General features: G+C 40.8%; 2 protein-coding genes across 2 annotated transcripts in view; one reads left to right on the top strand and one right to left on the bottom strand.

Moving 5' to 3' along the window:
• Positions 1-477: 477 nt before the first annotated feature.
• Positions 478-17,550, bottom strand: part of chrm5b (cholinergic receptor, muscarinic 5b) — a 51,003-nt gene continuing 33,930 nt past the window's right edge. Inside the window, exon 2 of the mRNA XM_061987151.2 lies at positions 478-2,682. Within this exon, the coding sequence (XP_061843135.2) occupies positions 1,124-2,620 (1,497 nt within the window). The 5' untranslated portion in view covers positions 2,621-2,682 and the 3' untranslated portion in view covers positions 478-1,123. The remainder of the gene's footprint in view (positions 2,683-17,550) is intronic.
• The window catches only part of aven (apoptosis, caspase activation inhibitor), a 108,738-nt gene continuing 98,347 nt past the window's right edge, over positions 7,160-17,550 (top strand). The window contains exon 1 of the mRNA XM_061987152.2: positions 7,160-7,423. Coding sequence (XP_061843136.2) covers positions 7,229-7,423 — 195 coding nt within the window. The 5' untranslated portion in view covers positions 7,160-7,228. The remainder of the gene's footprint in view (positions 7,424-17,550) is intronic.

Here is a 17,550-nt window from a genome sequence, read left to right as displayed (position 1 = left end):
AAAACAGTAAATGTTTTAGATTTTACAGTAAAAAAAACTAGCTCAGTCAACTGAATTTTACTGTTCAATTTAAAGTACTGTAAATCAAAACTGCCCCACTTTTATATTTATGGTAAAAATCTGGCAACTGAGCTGCCAGTTTTTTTTACCGTAAAAGATTTTTACTGTAAAAGATTGTTAGTTGCTAGAATTTTACCGTAAAAGCGGTACAGTTTTTTCCCCCATTTACAGTAATTCACTGGATAATTTTTATTTTTATTTACAGTACTTTTGTGTAAAAAACAACAATAACGTAAATTTCACGGTAAGATTTAGTTGACTGAGTTTTTTTGTACTGTAAAACCTAAAACTAGTACCGGTACTGTTTTTCCATTTACAGTAGTGCATTGTAAAAACCACCGCAGATTTTTACAGTGAAAATTTGTTAGCTCATTTGCTAGAATTTTTTTATCTCATTTACAGTACCGGTAGTTCACTGTAGAAAACAACCGTACATTTTTGGATAAAAAACCGTAAAAATAATAATGTTAACGTTTTCCCTTTTACAGTAACACACTGGAAAAAAAACAACTGCAAATTATATGGTAAAAAACAAAAAAACGCAGCTCAGTTGCCAACATTTTTACAAATTGACCGTACTTCTGTGGAAAAAAACTAAATAAATAATCTAAAAACCTCGGAAATTTTACAGTAAAATTCTGTTGACTTTTTTTTTTTCAACTGTGAAATTTATAGATAATTTAAAGTGTTTTAATTCGCTTTGTGGTTTTGGTGGCATATTATTATTAGTCATCAAAATTTCAGTTTTTTTCGCATTACATCAAGTTTTCTTCTCCTTTACACCGTTTTTTTTGTTTGATTTTATTTCGCCAATATGCTGCGGGCTATCAAAAGTCAAACTGTTTCAGACGATCACGTCACCATAAAGAAAAGAAAAAAGTCACATGCATCTCGTCATGCTGACCGCGGACTTTGGCGAACATCAGCGATATCGACAAAAGCGGCAGTGTCGTGGTTCACGTAGCTGTGCGGGATCCATCCTCGCTCAACGCCCTGGCGACCCGCCCAGGGTGTCCCATGTGCCGGCTGGGGTACGCTCCAGCCTCCTGCCTGGCGGCTCCCATCAAGTCATTTTGGCGTTGGGGTTCTGGCCGCACCAGTACAGCTTGTCCTCGCCCCGCCGCCGCCTCCACTGGCACAGCAGCAGCATGCGGAAGGTCTTCTGGAAGGTCTTGTTGCACAGGGCGTAGCACATGGGGTTGACGGTGCTGTTGACGTAGCACAGCCAGTAGCCCAGGTGCCACAGCGACGTGGGGACGCACTTGGCGCAGAAGGTGGAGACCAGCACCATGATGTTGTACGGCGTCCACGTCAGGATGAACGCCAGCAGGATGGCGCTGAGGGTTTGGGCCGCCTTCTTCTCCTTCACCAGGACCATCCTCTTCCTCTTGGTGATCTGGTTCTTCAGGGCCGGGTCCATGGTTTTGGAGGAAGGCGAGGCGTTTTTGCCAGCTTCTGGAACACGAGGAGAAGCCGGAAGAGGAAGAGGGCTGCCTTTTTTAGCCTTCGGCGCCGGCGTGGTGAACTTGTAGGAAAAGCCCTTCTTGCTGCTCTTCCTCGAAGGCGAATACTGATCCTCCGCGTAGTCGGCCGCTTGGCCGTTCTTGTCACTTTTCTCTCGGAGAGATCCCAGCGGCGTCTCGATGGACGCGTGGTGCTCCTCCTCGTCGGACGAGGAGTAGCTGTTGAAGGACGTGATCTGGTCGGCTTTGACCCACGCTTCGTCCGACCTGGTGGTGGTCTTCGTGGCGTTGCTTTGGTTCGACGAGGACCAGGAGGCCTGACTCCGGTCCCTTCGCTCTCCGGCGAAGTTGAAACAAGAAGGAATGATGGTTTTGCGCGCTTTAGTCCCCTCCTGGACGTGATCGGTGTGGAGTCCTTGGAGCTCCGCCAGATCCTTAGTGCGCCTTTGGGTTTCCTTATATATCCGGCAGTAGAGGATGGTCATGACGGACACCGGGATGTAGAAAGCGGCGATGGCCGTCCCGAATGTGATCACGGGCTCCGTTAGAAACTGAATCTGGCATTCGTCCGGCGATTCCTTCTCCTCTCCGACGATGTACTTCCAGCAGAGGATGGGCGGCGCCCACAGGACAAAGGAGACCAACCACGCCAGCCCGATCATGACGGCCGCCCTCTTCGGGGTCCTCTTCGCCCTGTACGTCAGCGGCCTGGTGATGGAGAAGTATCTGTCGAAGCTGATCACCAGTAAGTTCATAACGGAAGCGTTACTGGCCACGTAATCCACGGCCAGCCAGAGATCGCACGCGAGGCTTCCCAAGGACCAGTAGCCCATCAGGATGTAGGTGGTGTACAGGTTCATGGACAACACGCCGATGATGAGGTCTGCGAAGGCCAGACTCAGCAGGTAGTAGTTGTTCACCGTCTTCAGCTGGCTGTTGACTTTGAAGGACACCATCACCAAAACGTTGCCCACGACGGTTATGGCGCTGACGATGGCCGAGACCGTTGCTATGGTGATGACCTCCCAAAGGCTGTGGGGAGCGGAGTGGATTCGCGTGGTGTTGGCAAAAGTGCCATTTGGATGATCTCCGTCCATGACGGTGCGCTTTTTGTCCAGGTTGTCTTTGACAGATGTCTAAAGGAAGAGATCTTCTGTTCCTGTAAAAAGAAGACAACATATTAAAATAGAATGACTTAGAAACTAACACAAGGCTCCTGAAGGGCCCCCCATCCAACCAAAATCCCAAGGTGGCCGCCCTATACACACACACACTTGGTATATTTACATGCACTAAAAAACAAATTATTGCATGAATTTCGATGAAACCATCTTTTTAAAACGCACACCGTAAATTCCGGACGATCAGCCGCTATTATTTTCCTACGCCTGAGGCTTATAAAACGGTGCAGCAAATTTATGGATTTTTCTTTGCATAAAACACAAGCAAAGATACTGAAAAGGTGTGTCAATGTTTGTGCTATGGCGCCATCTATTGGACCAGTTTGCTCACTGCAGGTGCTGCTGGGTGAATGTCTACAGTACAATTGCCGTTCAGTCTTCTAGCCGTCCATAGCGGGTCTACTTGTATGGATTCTTCATTCATCACTCCAAGCAACGTTTGTCAGTTTTACAATATAACTAAAACTGTTCATACTTACTAAACCGTTCCATGTGTGATGTCTGTAGGAGTGTTTTCATGGGTATTTGTATGTGCAATCGTAATGTAATCAAGCTAGCGTCGTTAGCATTGGCTAATATGCTCACTAGGGATGTCCGATAATATCGGGCTGCAGATATTATCGGCCGATAAATGCTTTAAAATGTAATATCGTAAATTACCGGTATCGGTTTCAAAAAGTAAAATTTATGACTTTTTAAAACGCCGCTGTGTACACGGACGTAGGGAGAAGTACAGAGTGCCAATAAACCTTAAATGCACTGCCTTTGTGTGCCGGCCCAATTACACAATACCTACGGCTTTTCACACACACAAGTGAATGCAATGCATACTTGGTCAACAGCCATACAGGTCACACAGAGGGTGGCCGTATAAACAACTTTGACACCATTACAAATATGCGCCACATTGTGAACCCACACCAAACAAGAATGACAAACACATTTCGGGAGAACATCCGCACCGTAACACAACTCAAACACAACAGAACAAACACCCAGAACCCCTTGCAGCACTAACTCTTCCGGGACGCTACAATATACACCCCCTGCTACCCCCTACCCCACCTCAACCCCGCCCACTTCAACCTCCTCATGCTCTCTCAGGGAGAGCATGTCCCAAATTCCAAGCTGCTGTTTTGAGGCATGTTAAAAAAATAATAATGCACTTTGTGACTTCAATAATAAATATGGCAGTGCCATGTTGGCACTTTTTTCCATAACTTGAGTTGATTTATTTTGGAAAACCTTGTTACATTGTTTAATGCATCCAGCGGGGCATCACAACAAAATTAGGCATCATAATGTGTTAATTCCACGACTGTATATATCGGTATCGGTTGATATCAGAATCAGTAATTAAGAGTTGGACAATATCGGATATCGGCAAAAAAGCTATTATCGGACATCTCTAATGCTAACACGTTTACGAGTGTCTGTTTTAGTAATATGAACGTACAATGGCATTCTTTTTGTATTGTGTCCGTTTCACAATCACTTGTAATTTTTTAGTTGTTTATAAAGTCAAATATGTCCCTGGACACAGGAGAACTTTAATTATGACCAATGTATGATCCTGTAACTACTTGGTATTGGATTGTTACCAAAATGTGTAGAATCACCTACAACTAATGTAAAGTAAGAATAAGTGCTTATTAACTTTAACAGAAGTGTAGATAGAACATGTTAAAAACAGAAAATAAGCCGATATTAACAGTAAATGAACAAGTAGATTAATAATGTGTTTCCTACCGCTTGTCCCTCATTTTTTTTACAGAATACTAGAATGATAAATGACACAATATGTTACTGCATATGTCAGCAGACTAAAAGGAGCCTTTGTTTGTTTACTTACTACTAAAAGAGAAATTGTCTAGTATGTTCACTATTTTATTTTATGACAAAATTCTTATTTGATTGCAATAAGAAACATGTTTAATGTATCATAACATTTTCTGTTGAAATAAAGCCAATAGATTCCGCCAAGGCTGCCCTTTGTCACCCATTCTGTTCATAACTTTTATGGACAGAACATTCTAGGCGCAGTCAGGGTGTTGAGGGGATCTGGTTTGGTGGCTGCAGGATTAGGTCACTGCTATTTGCAGATGATGTGGTCCTGATGGCTTCCTCCGGCCAAGATCTTCAGCTCTCACTGGATCGGTTCGCAGCCGAGTGTGAAGCGACTGGGATGGGAATCAGCACCTCCAAGTCCGAGTCCATGGTTCTCTCCCAGAAAAGGGTGGAGTGCCATCCCCAAGTTGGGCAGGAGATCTTGCCCCAAGTGGAGGAGTTCAAGTACCTCGGAGTCTTGTTCACGAGTGGGGGAAGAGTGGATCGTGAGATCGACAGGCGGATCGGTGCGGCGTCTTCAGTAATGCGGACGCTGTATCGATCCGTTGTGGTGAAGAAGGAGCTGAGCCGGAAGGCAAAGCTCTCGATTTACCGGTCGATCTACGTTCCCATCCTTACCTATGGTCATGAGCTTTGGGTCATGACCGAAAGGACAAGATCACGGGTACAAGCGGCCGAAATGATTTTCCTCCGCCGAGTGGCGGGGCTCTCCCTTAGAGATAGGGTGAGAAGCTCTGTCATTCGGGGGGAGCTCAAAGTAAAGCCGCTGCTCCTCCACATCGAGAGGAGCCAGATGAGGTGGTTCGGGCATCTGGTCAGGATGCCACCCGAACGCCTCCCTAGGAAGGTGTTTCGGGCACGTCCGACCGGTAGGAGGCCACGGGGAAGACCCAGGACACGCTGGGAAGACTATCTCTCCCGGCTGGCCTGGGAACGCCTCGGGATCCCCCGGGAGGAGCTGGACGAAGTGGCTGGGGAGAGGGAAGTCTGGGCTTCCCTGCTTAAGCTGCTACCCCCGCAACCCGACCTTGGATAAGCGGAAGAAGATGGATGGATGGATGGATGGATAAAGCCAATAATTTTTTTTTTTTGTGGTCCCCTTTATTTTGAAATGTATCAAAGTACATTTTGGTACCAGCACCAAAATATTGGTATCGGGACAACCCTAATGTATAAGTGTGATTGTGTGTGTGTGTATATATAATATAATATTATTTTGTTATAAAAAAAAAACATAAATTCAATATAAAGTGGCCAGAATTTAAATTTAATGTGTATCATTGGTCATTATTTTCTTAACTCAAAAACGTGTCCATAATTTTCTCCTATGCTGCCAAGAATAGGTGTATTATATTTGTACCTTTTTTTTCCTATCACTTCATCTTTATTACAAAATGTATGTGCTGTGTTTGAATGCTTAATTAAAGGTGATATTTGATGATATTATGACGTCTGTGTTGTGTGAAGTGGTCCAAGCTGGATTAGCTGTCCAGGTGTAACGAACCATGTTGCATGTTTGATGGGGGGTGTGGATAGTCTGAGACATTCTTCATTTGATAACTTTTTTTTAAATTTAAGCAATGGATTTATTTTTTATTTTTGAAGAGAGTAAAAACATTTTTAGATTTTCATTTATTCATTTTTAACCTTTTTTGCTCAAATTTCTCAAACTTCAGTCCTAAACAAAACAATTTTTTTTTTACCCTTTTAAAGATATTTTGATAAAATAACGTCAAAGGTTTTAATTGGTAAAATAACTTGTCATGCAAATTTAGACTAATTGAAAACTGGGACATTTGATCAAAAGTCATTCAAATAGTTGAATTAAAAACATATAACAAATTACATTACATGTTTATTTTACTTTTAGTTGAATGAGAGATTTGAGCAAAAAAAAGTATCTCCCAAAAAAGGATCAACATGTTCTATGCCTTTTGTTAAATTAATATTTGGCTTTGGGATATTATCTAATAATTTCTAGTAAAAAGAGGAGGGCTCATCTGGCTCCTCTACATCGAGAGGAGCCAAATGAGGTGGTTCGGGCATCTGGTCAGTATGCCACCCGAACGCCTCCCTAGGGAGGTGTTTAGGGCACGTCCGACCGGCAGGAGGCCACAGGGAAGACCCAGGACATGTTGGAAAGGCTGGCCTGGGATCTCCCGCTGGACGAAGTGGCTGGGGAGAGGAAAGTCTGGGCTTCTCTGCTTAGGCTGCTGCCCCCGAGACCTGACCTCGGATAAGCGGAAGAAGATGGATGGATGGATGGAATTTCTAGTAAATTGTACACCTGTGAAAGAATTGGACATTAAATTGTATCAAAATTGAACATGAAAAAACCCTCTTCGGAAACATCATGTTTTATGGGAGTAGCAACACAAATTGTGGCCAAAATAGAGCAACTATTTAGTGAAAGTACAAAAAAGTCAGCCTTTTTCATCAATATTATACTATATATTTCCACATTAAATATAATTGAATTTGCATATATGTTTTATTCACATTGTATTTTTTTAACTGATTTCTCACTTTTGAGATTGTAATCTCGCCAGAACAAATGAACGGGAAACATTTTGTTTTATTGTTGGTGTTTCGCCGGACACGGTTCAAAGTAACACCCTTTGCGCCCGTAACTTTGGTGTCACACGCAAAGCCGTCCGGTGGTCAGGTTGGACAGCAATGGAAGTCAGACCGAGTCGAGGCAGAGGAGGCACTTGGAAAAGAGGCGGCCGTGGAGGAAACGACAACGACAACTTCGGCGGTGAACGCAGAGGAAGAGGCAGGGGAGGCCAACACCGCGGCCGGGGGAAAAAGGACCACCACCGCGGTCGTGGACGAGGAGGAGACACTCATGGAGCGGCGTTCCGACACCGGGTAAGAACTTCCAAATGTTGTTATATGAATTTAAACTAATATACAAAATATGTGAAAAGAAACGACACATCAAAATGACGTCTTCCACGCATGTTCGTGGACTAGCGGAGCGTGTTTTGTATCCTTTAAAGTCACTACTAATGACGTACATGCTTAATGTAACGCAGGTGAGTTCAAGTTCCTCATGAAGATGTGAGTAATAACTGATACTCCTATCGTTATGTTCGTACTTCTGAATATTTTATTGTGAACCATACTAAATATCTATTAAACGGGGCTTTTAAAAAAAAAATACAAATTGTATAACTTAAATGACTAAGTTATACCTTTTGAAAACAATAAACCCACATCAAATTGTCATACAAAACATAAGAGAACGTGCAAAAAACGACTTCCTTATTCGATCGTCATAATTCCAGGAGTTTGAAGCAACCTAAACCTTCATTATGCATGATGAGGAAATGCTGTTTTTTTAAAGTTTTTTTATTGGCCAATTTTTCACCCTTTCATACAATCTAATTGTATTTATTTACTGTTAATTTAGTTGGGTTTGTGCGTACATTTGGCAATAGGGAGAGTTAAAGTAACCTTTGATGGTAGTGAAGTGTGATTGGTCAATGAAGTAACCCATACTTGCCAACCTTGAGACCTCCGATTTCGAGAGGTGGGGTGGGCGTGGTCGGGGTGGGATGGGGCGTGGCTAAAAGGGGAGGAGTATATTTACAGCTAGAATTCACCAAGTCAAGTATTTCCTATATATATATATATATATATATACATATATATATATATATAGGAAATACAATACAATACAAGTCAAGTATTTCCTATATATATATATATATATATATATATATATATATATATATATATATATATATATAGGAAATACTTGACGTTCAGTGATATCTAGCTATATATATATATATATATATATATATATATATATATATATATATATACATTTTATTATATATGTGTGTATATATATATATATATATATATATATATATATATATATATATATATGTATATATATATGTGTGTATATATATATATATATATATATTGTTGAGTTAAGAGTTGAATTGTCCATCCTTGTTCTATTCTCTGTCACTATTTTTCGAACCATGCTGAACACCCTCTCTGAGCATTGATGTGTGGCACGCACAAAAGTGCTTTCATCAAATGCACTAGATGGCAGTATTGTCCTGTTTAAGAGTGTCACAACATTGCTGTTTACGGCAGACGAACTGCTTTACGGTATACAAAAAAGTGACTGCTGTTGTTGTGTGTTGTTGCCACGCTGGGCGGACGTTAATGAAACTGCCTAACAATAAACCCACATAAGAAACCAAGAACTCGCCCTCCATCATTCTATAGTTATAACGTGATTGGGCAGGTACGCTTTTTTATATTGTGGAGGACCTGAGTCCGCCTGAATTTCGGGAGATTTTCGGGAGAAAATTTGTCCCGGGAGGTTTTCGGGAGAGGCGCTGAATTTCGGGAGTCTCCCGGAAAATCCGGGAGGGTTGGCAAGTATGAAGTAACCAATCAGGTACTACTTTCTTCCAGTCAATAATGACACCAAGCTTGGTTTGGAACGTCTTCCTCTGTGCTCGCTGACTGTGCTGATACTTGTCTTTTTTTTTTTTTTTATAATTTTTCAAACAATCATGGCATTTGTAATAAATCGGTGTAATACCTGCTCAGTGGCCTTGTGGTTAGAGTCTCCGCCCTGAGACTAGAAGGTCGTGAGTTTAAACCCCGGCCGAGTCATACCAAAGACTATAAAAATGGGACCCATTACCTCCCTGCTTGGCACTCAGCATCTAGGGTTGGGATTGGGGTTTAAATCACCAAAATGATTCCCGAGCGCGGCCACCGCTGTTGCTCACTGCTCCCCTCACCTCCCAGGGGGTGGAACAAGGGGATAGGTCAAATGCAGAGAGTAATTTCACCACACCTAGTGTGTGTGTGTGTGTGTGTGTGTGTGTGTGTGTGTGTGTGTGTGTGTGTGTGTGTGTGTGTGTGTGTGTGTGTGTGTGTGTGTGTGTGTGTGTGTGTGTGTGTGTGTGTGTGTGTGTGTGAGAGACTATCAGTGGTACTTTAATAATAGAAACGTATACATAACAGACAAAATCAATATAGAACAATATCTTCTAATGAACAAGAAGAAAACAAAAATGCCCTATCAGCCCTTTTCACAAGAGATTGCCAAAATGACTATGGCACTGAGTTTTGATACCCTAGTTGTGAACCGAAGCACATACATGTGTATTTAAATACAGCTGAAACTGTTAGACTTAAGGGAGGCACAATAATATTGGCGGTCGATAATTATCGAGCAATAATGGCAATTATGACGCCATATCGGTATTTCCGATAAAATGAGCTAACAATAATAAAGGCCTATCATCTCTGTGTTTGTCGTTGGTCTCTATGTTGTGGCTTGTGCTGCTGCCTGGCTCCTAAACCCCTCCTCTCCCCTACGGTATGGTGGCATATCTGTGATGTCATTATACTGCGCGTGAGGCCTGCTGTGTAGGATTTGTGTGGTGTGGGTAGGGCTGGGCGATATGGCCTTTTATTAATATCTCGATAATTTTGGGCCATGTCACGATCAGTGTTGGATTAGTTACTGAAAACTAGTTACAGTTACTAGTTACTTTATTTCAAAAGTAACTCAGTTACTTACACCAAAAAGTAATGCGTTACTGTGAAAAGTAACTATATAGTTACTTTTTTTTTCTTTTTTTTTTAAAGCTCCCATCAATGCCCTTTTAGGCTTCATTTCAGGTTTGGTTGTTATCATCACTTCAGTCATCAACAATCGAGAACAGAGAAATGGACATTGAAACAGTGTAGGTCTGACTTGGTAGGATATGTACAGCAAGTAGTGGACATAGAAAGAGAGAGAGAGCAGAAAGCATAAGAAAAAGTATCTACCTTTGATTATTTACATTTGATGTGAGTGTGAATGTTGTCTGTCTATCTGTGTTGGCCCTGCGATGAGGTGGCGACTTGTCCAGGGTGTACCCCGCCTTCCGCCCGATTTTAGCTGGGATTGGCTCCAGCGCCCCCCGCGACCCCAAAGGGAATAAGCGGTAGAAATTGGATGGATGGATGAATTATTAACAATCCGGGGAGGGTGTTAGTTTAGGGTAGAGAATCAAGAGTGCTTACTCCGCACGTCAACATCTCGGTTCGGTACCACACGCCCACACCATCAAAATGCAGAGGCAAACATTTCCACATCAACACCGTATGAAAAAAAATAGTGATTTTTTTAGTTGTGATTTCCTTCTATGCATGAAAGTTTTAAAGTAGCATATATTAATGCAGTATGAAGAAGAATGTTTTAATGTAGACACATAGAATCATCATACTGGTGTGATTATATGTATCAAGTGTTCATCCAAGGCTAAGGCAAAATATCGAGATATATATCGTGTATCGCGATATGGCCTTAAAATATCGCGATATTAAAAAAAAAAAAGGCCATATCGCCCAGCCCTAGTCTATACATTTAGAATGATGTGATAATCAAACACTCTAGAAGTCTAGAATGAAAGAGTTTATAAGAGAATTGACAGTGTGTACCTTCAGTGCTGAATGATGAGCACAGGCAGAGTTTGGAGTGTTTTCTTTAGCTCGCTTTACATGTTTATGTACTCACTGTCCAGATACTTGGAAAATGTTTTCCGTGCCATTTGCTGTTCGACGCCGGTTTAATGCTAAATAGCTGCCTGAAAGCGGGCGACTCCACTGTAGAAATAGCCTGCATGTCTTCTAGCACATACGCTGCAATGGCTCTATCAATGTTGTCCTGGCTAGCAGTCCCTCCGTTAAAATCCTTAAGTGGAGCTGAAGTTGCATCGAAGTCTGTGTCTCTCTTTACTAGCTTCGTCGAAGCATGTTTCTTTTGTAGCTGTTTCAGCAGATTTGAATTGCTGTTTTGGGCAGTATTCCCGGGCGCGGTCACCGCTGCTGCTCACTGCTCCCCTCAACTCCCAGGGGGTGATCAAGGGTGATGGGTCAAATGCAGAGAATCATTTCGCCACACCTAGTGTGTGTGACAATCTTTGGCACTTTAACTTTAAGTAGATGGGATCTTTGATCAAAGACACAACTTAAATTAACTAAAATGTTATTTTCTTTGTGCTCGACAAAAGAAACGTAGTGAGAATATCTCCATGTTAAGAAACTCGACTTCTGGCTCCGCCATGATGTTGTTAGTTGTTATGAGAGTAGCGTATGTGTGTGTGTGTGTGTGTGTGGCCCTTTAAGATATGACAGCATGTGAGGTGAGTGACGTCAGTGAGTGGGCGAGAGAAGTGAGTGCGTGCAGGTGCTCGTAGCTTGGTGAATGGCTGCGTGCAAGACACCAATAAAGTCACAAAGTTGCAACAAACCGCCGGCCTCGTCATTCACCCTCGAGTCCGGCGCTGTAAAGACCCACTGCTGGGTAAAGTGAAGGGTGTTACCCCCGAAGTACATAGGCCCTGGAGGAATGTGTCCCCTGCGCTCCTCGACTACAGTCTGGGAGCCTGGAGCCCTTCCCCCACCTATACAAAGCGCGCCTCTTCTTTTCCTTGTGACACAGAAGGACGACACCGCAGCGCTCCAATAAAACACTCAGATATTCTGTTTCCAGCCGATACTGCGTTATTTAACTGTATTTTTTATGTAGTAACGCATCATGTAGTAACAGTAACTGAGTTACTGAATATAAAAAATAACACGTTAGATTACTAGTTACCGCCGAAACTAACGGTGTTACAGTAACGCGTTACTCCCAACACTGGTCACGATACACCATATATATCTCGATATTTTGCCTTAGCCTTGAATAAACACTTGATGCATATAATCACAGAAGTATGATGATTCTATGTGTCTACATTAAAACATTCTTCTTCATACTGCATTAATATATGCTACATTTAAACTTGCATGCAGAGAGGGAAATCACTACTAAGTCAATTGACCAAAACTGTATTTATTAAACAGTTATTAAGCAGTGCCACACACATTCATGTCATTTCCAAAACAGAAAGTGTAAGATTGTCAGAGACATTTTAAAACAAGCTATTAGTGCACTTTTGTGCATTATGTCACTAAGATGACATATCAAAAGAACACTAAATTAAAGTGCACTTTTTGTACAGAACGCCACTACAATAGTTTAAAACAAATAAAGTGCACTTTTGTGCATGATGTCACACAAGATATTTCAATAACTGTCAAATAAAAATGAGCTGCATAATAGGAAATCAAATAGTGTACGTCCTTTGCTATGTGGTAGGTTCCTGCGGACGTTTTCCCCTTCTGTTGTTGACTTTTTTTCTTTCATACGGTGTTGATGTGGAAATTGTTGCTTCGGCATTTTGTGGGTGTGGCACCGGACGGAGATGTTGACATGCGGAGTTTCAAGCACTCTTCATTCTCTAGCGGGTGACTTTTCAAATGATGCTACAAATTAGCAGTGCTGCTACTTTTTGTAGCAACGCTTTTGCCGCATAATTGTTCAACATCTTCCCGCTTGAAGCCAAACCACCGCCAGACGATGAACCCCGTGCTGTTTTTCTTGGGAATTAATTCTTCCTTCATTTGTTACCAGATTCGCACCTTCTCTCTCTCCTATTACCACTCGCACCGCTCCGTTAGCATCACAGCTAACGTTACCCATGTGAGCGTATGACGACGTATGAAGAAGGTGCGCTTGTTTTATGTCTCTGTGAAAAGGAGAGACAAGAAAGAGTGAGAAACACCTGTAGTGTAATGCTCGCAGCTAAAAGCAACTGCGTGAGGACGTATACTCGAATATCACAATATAGTCATTTTCTATATCGCACAGAGACAAACCCGCGATATAATTTCCCCCAGGGATCAATAAAGTACTTTCTATTCTATTCTATTGTATTCTATTCTATTCTATATATCGCCCAGCCCTGTAGCGCTATCTTTTGGACGAATTCACTCACTGCAGTGCCGTTTTTCTAGTCGTCCATAGCGTTTCTACTCTTATGGATTCTTCATTCATCACTCCAAGCAACGTTTGTAAGTTTTACAGTTCAACTTAAGCTGTTTATTTACTAAACCGTCCCATCTGTCATGTCTGTAGGACTGATTTTCATGCGTATTTGTACGTGCTATCGTAATGTAATCAAGCTAGCGTCGTTAGCATGAGCTAATATGCTAACACATTTACGAGTGTCCGTGTTAGCATTATAAACTTACAACGGCATTCTTTTTTGTGTTTCAGTTTCACAAATTCCTCAAAACGTCACCATGGAGTTATTGAGTCTGTTTAGCTGATTGGGGAGCCAGCTTCATGGCGATGACCTCTGTTTTGTTTGATCAGCCATTTTACTGCCGTATTACACACTATTTGGAAATAACTAAGGTATGTAAAAAAAACATTTACAAAATCTTTGCGTGTAAACGTATATATCTTCAGCTAGTATATGGGAAAAGTACATTTCTTCTCAAATTTAGTGGGTGTGGCTTATATCCCAGTATTGTCTTTCTAAGGGGCAGGCACATATTACCGCCAGGGAAAAATACATATTTATTTTTGTCAATCAACAAGAGATGTAACTCCACTTGTTTTGGTGTTGTTGCTAACGATAATTAGTTCTATTAGTCTTTTATATTATGTGGTGTCGGACAGATAGTTTTTTTAATTTGATGAAATCATATTCAGAATATTTGAGTTGCTTGTTGTCTATCAATGAAATAATTGAAAAATTGTTGCTACGGCTGGATGATAACATTATATCAATATATATCGCAATAGACACGTAATTGATATCAAGAAAAATGTTCCATATGACGTTAAAAAAAAGTCTTTGAAGAAAGAGGAAATTGCAAAGCAAGGTTGGTTGCATGAACAAAGGCACTCGCTGTCTGGTAACTGAGCAACGCAGGAAGTGATCACTGATCAGTGGGTCAGGTAACAGTATCAACTATCATGTTTGGTTGCACCGTCTTTTTGTCTCGCGATATATTATTTGCATGGAGTGAGAAAAGAATGTAAAAATGAAGAAATTGTGGATAAAACAGGAAAAGTTACCCCGAACCACCTTAGCTGTGCTCACCCTTTAGAGCACAGCTGGCACTAAACCTGCAGAAAATAGTTCTTCTCTGGTTTCTCTGTTTACGTTTTCACACTTTGCTCTATTTTCTTACTTTATTAAGCATTTCTTACATATTCCTTATTTTTGCACCTCCTTTAAGAAGAACTGTTTAGCGTTTAATGTGATTTTAGAATTGTATTTACATTAATTGAGTGTTTTCCATGCTTGTGTTGACTTTTCATTTCTTTTCCGCGTTGGCGACAGCTGATGGGATTACAATCAGAGGAAGGTTGCATTTTAATTAAGAATGTTTACATTTAATATATTTTTCTCCTGGTCCTTATTTTCCATAGGTCATAAAAAATATTAATTGTCGTGATAATTCAGCCCTACTCTATGCAATAAATCAAATTGTATTAGTCAGAATTATAATAAATGATGTATTTCTACACAAATTAGAGTTCATTAAATGACGCATGCTGCAAGAGTAGTTGCAAGATAAATATGTGTCACAATATCTAAGCGGTGGAAAAAGGATGGATGGAATATCTACTATATTAAGAAATGTTATTTCTTTGAAGAATGTACAGTATTTCCTGCATCATTGCTGTGCATGTTAGTGTTTTCATCAAAGCGACATCAGCCTTTAATTGATATGCATTTACTGCCCAAGTTCCTTTCATGTCATGCAGGTTGATGAGGGAGAAATAGTCGTGGTGGAACACTTGAATTATGTGCACATTTAAACCCAAAACACTTGAAGTGCATCATCAGGCCATGTTTGCTTTGAAAATGACGCTAGAGGGCTCTCCTTCATTTCCACAGGCACATTCTGTCAGCGGATCCTCCCGGTGCTGTAATGACAGAATTAGAAGGGAAACAATAGGGGCCCTGTGATTGCAATCAAATAAATCTCCTTCGCTTCATACGGGCTCCTTGATTGCAATCATAAAAATCCCCTTTAGTGGGTCTGTTACCAGCCGTTGTGGTCTTTTATTATATTCCGGGGAAAACATGTTGACTTTGTGATAATGAAGAATATGTAACTGTGAACGCACAACCTCACGCCATTGCCCGTGTCACCCATCTGTTATGGAAGTTAATTTGTGTCTTTATTACAAAAGCTTTTTTTGGACACTGAATGTGATCAAATGATGCTAAGAATATCATTGAATCAACATTTGTGAGCAAAATGGGTGTTTTTGAAAATATTCAGTTTGTTAAAATAGTGTTTTTCAAAATCAGTGTGTAAAAAAAACTTCAGTGCAGACTTAAAACTTGACTTGCTTCAGTCTTGATTTATCAAAAGTGAGTCCCCCGTGACACCGAAAGGGACAAGCGGTAGAAAATGGATGGAGTCTTGACTTTTGAAGCAACAAATTGCACTGAATTTTTGTGCAATAAATTTTTATACATATTTATGTATACATATTATACATATACTTTTAATTTTAGACGCGCTAAATTTTAAAACACTATTTTACAAACTGATTTTTTTAAGCACAACTTTTGCTCACTTTTTTTATTCAGTGAAAGTGTCAGCAAAACTCCATGTAAAAAAAAAAAATAATAATAATAATTCAGTGCACAAAATTCAAATGCAAAAAATTCAGTTATACTTGATTGAAAAAAATAATAGTAATATTTTAGTGTCCACTAAAAAGCTTGCAATACAGTTTGGAGATAAATATGTCAAAAAACTTCAAAAATGTGATATTGTTTCATCAACATTTCAATTTTCTCTCATTACAGTGCACCCCCGTTTTTTTTTAGTTGTTTAAACTTTAAAACTGGATTCTTTATACAGTGATAAAATCAAGACACAGTTGTGGCGCCCCTTAAGGGTTGTGCCAAAAATGTAATGTATGTATTGCAGATATCCTCACAGTTGTACAATTATATGGAAATTTTACACACGTGTGCGAGGCAGTACTCTCAAGGTGCGTACCAAATTTGGTGGCGATTCAGCTGAACGACCTAATGTTACAGTGATTGTTTTGTACAGCTGTGTGAGAAATTTCAAGCCAATCCGACCTTTTAGACTTATTGGGTCAAAGTTTGGAGTTCGTAACAGCGAGGCTTAATACCACCGCCAACACAGTACAGCGCCAATAATAGCAAGCTGACAACTAGCGCTAGCTTGAAACTAGCGCGTCAATCGATAGCTTAAAACTAAGGAGCTAATTGCTAGCTGGCAGCTTGAGCGGTAATTGCTCACTGGAAATTTGCATGTTAATGGGTAGCTTAAAACTAGCGAATTAATTGCAAGTAGGCAGCTTGCGCTGTTAATTGCTCGCTGGAAACTTGCGCGTTAATTGCTAGCTGGCAACTAGCGTGTGAATGGCTAGCTATCTTAAATACTAACATGAATATGATAAAATGATTTGTTTGTTTTTATTTTAAACCTGCAAAGTACAATACAATTTAGCGGCAATAATAGCAAACTGACAACTAGCGAGCTAAGCGCTAGCTTGAAACTTGCACCTTAAACAATAGCTTAGATTTAGCGAAATAATTGTCAGCAGGCGGCTTGCACTTTTAATCGCTAGCTGGCAACTGGAGTGTTAATCGCTAGCCATCTTAAAAGCAAACATGAATATGTAATTTTATTAATTATTTTAAGCCTGCATTGTACAATACAATATAGCCCCACTAATAACAAGCTAGCAACTAGTACGCTAATTTCTAGCCTTAAACTTGCGCGTTTATCACTTGGAGACAACCAGCGCTAGCTGGCAACCACAGCTCTAATCGCTCACTGGAAACTTGCACATTAATCGCTAGCTGGCAACTAGAGCGTTAATTGCAAGCTATTTTAGATGCGAACATGAATATAATTATTTGTTCATGTTTTGATCTTAAACCTGCAAGGTAAGACACAGTATAGCACCGCTAATAGCAAACTGGCAACTTGCTCGTAAATCGCTAGCTTGAAACTTGAACTTCAATCACTAGCCGGCAGCTTCCACGTTCATCACCATCTTAAAACTAGCAAGCTAATTGCTAGCTGGCAGTTTATGCCGCTAATCACTAGTTGCCATCTCG

This window comes from Nerophis lumbriciformis, linkage group LG26 (genome assembly GCF_033978685.3).
Source record: "Nerophis lumbriciformis linkage group LG26, RoL_Nlum_v2.1, whole genome shotgun sequence".
NCBI classification, from domain to species: domain Eukaryota; kingdom Metazoa; phylum Chordata; class Actinopteri; order Syngnathiformes; family Syngnathidae; genus Nerophis; species Nerophis lumbriciformis.
This window is presented reverse-complemented; position numbering and strand designations above follow the sequence as displayed.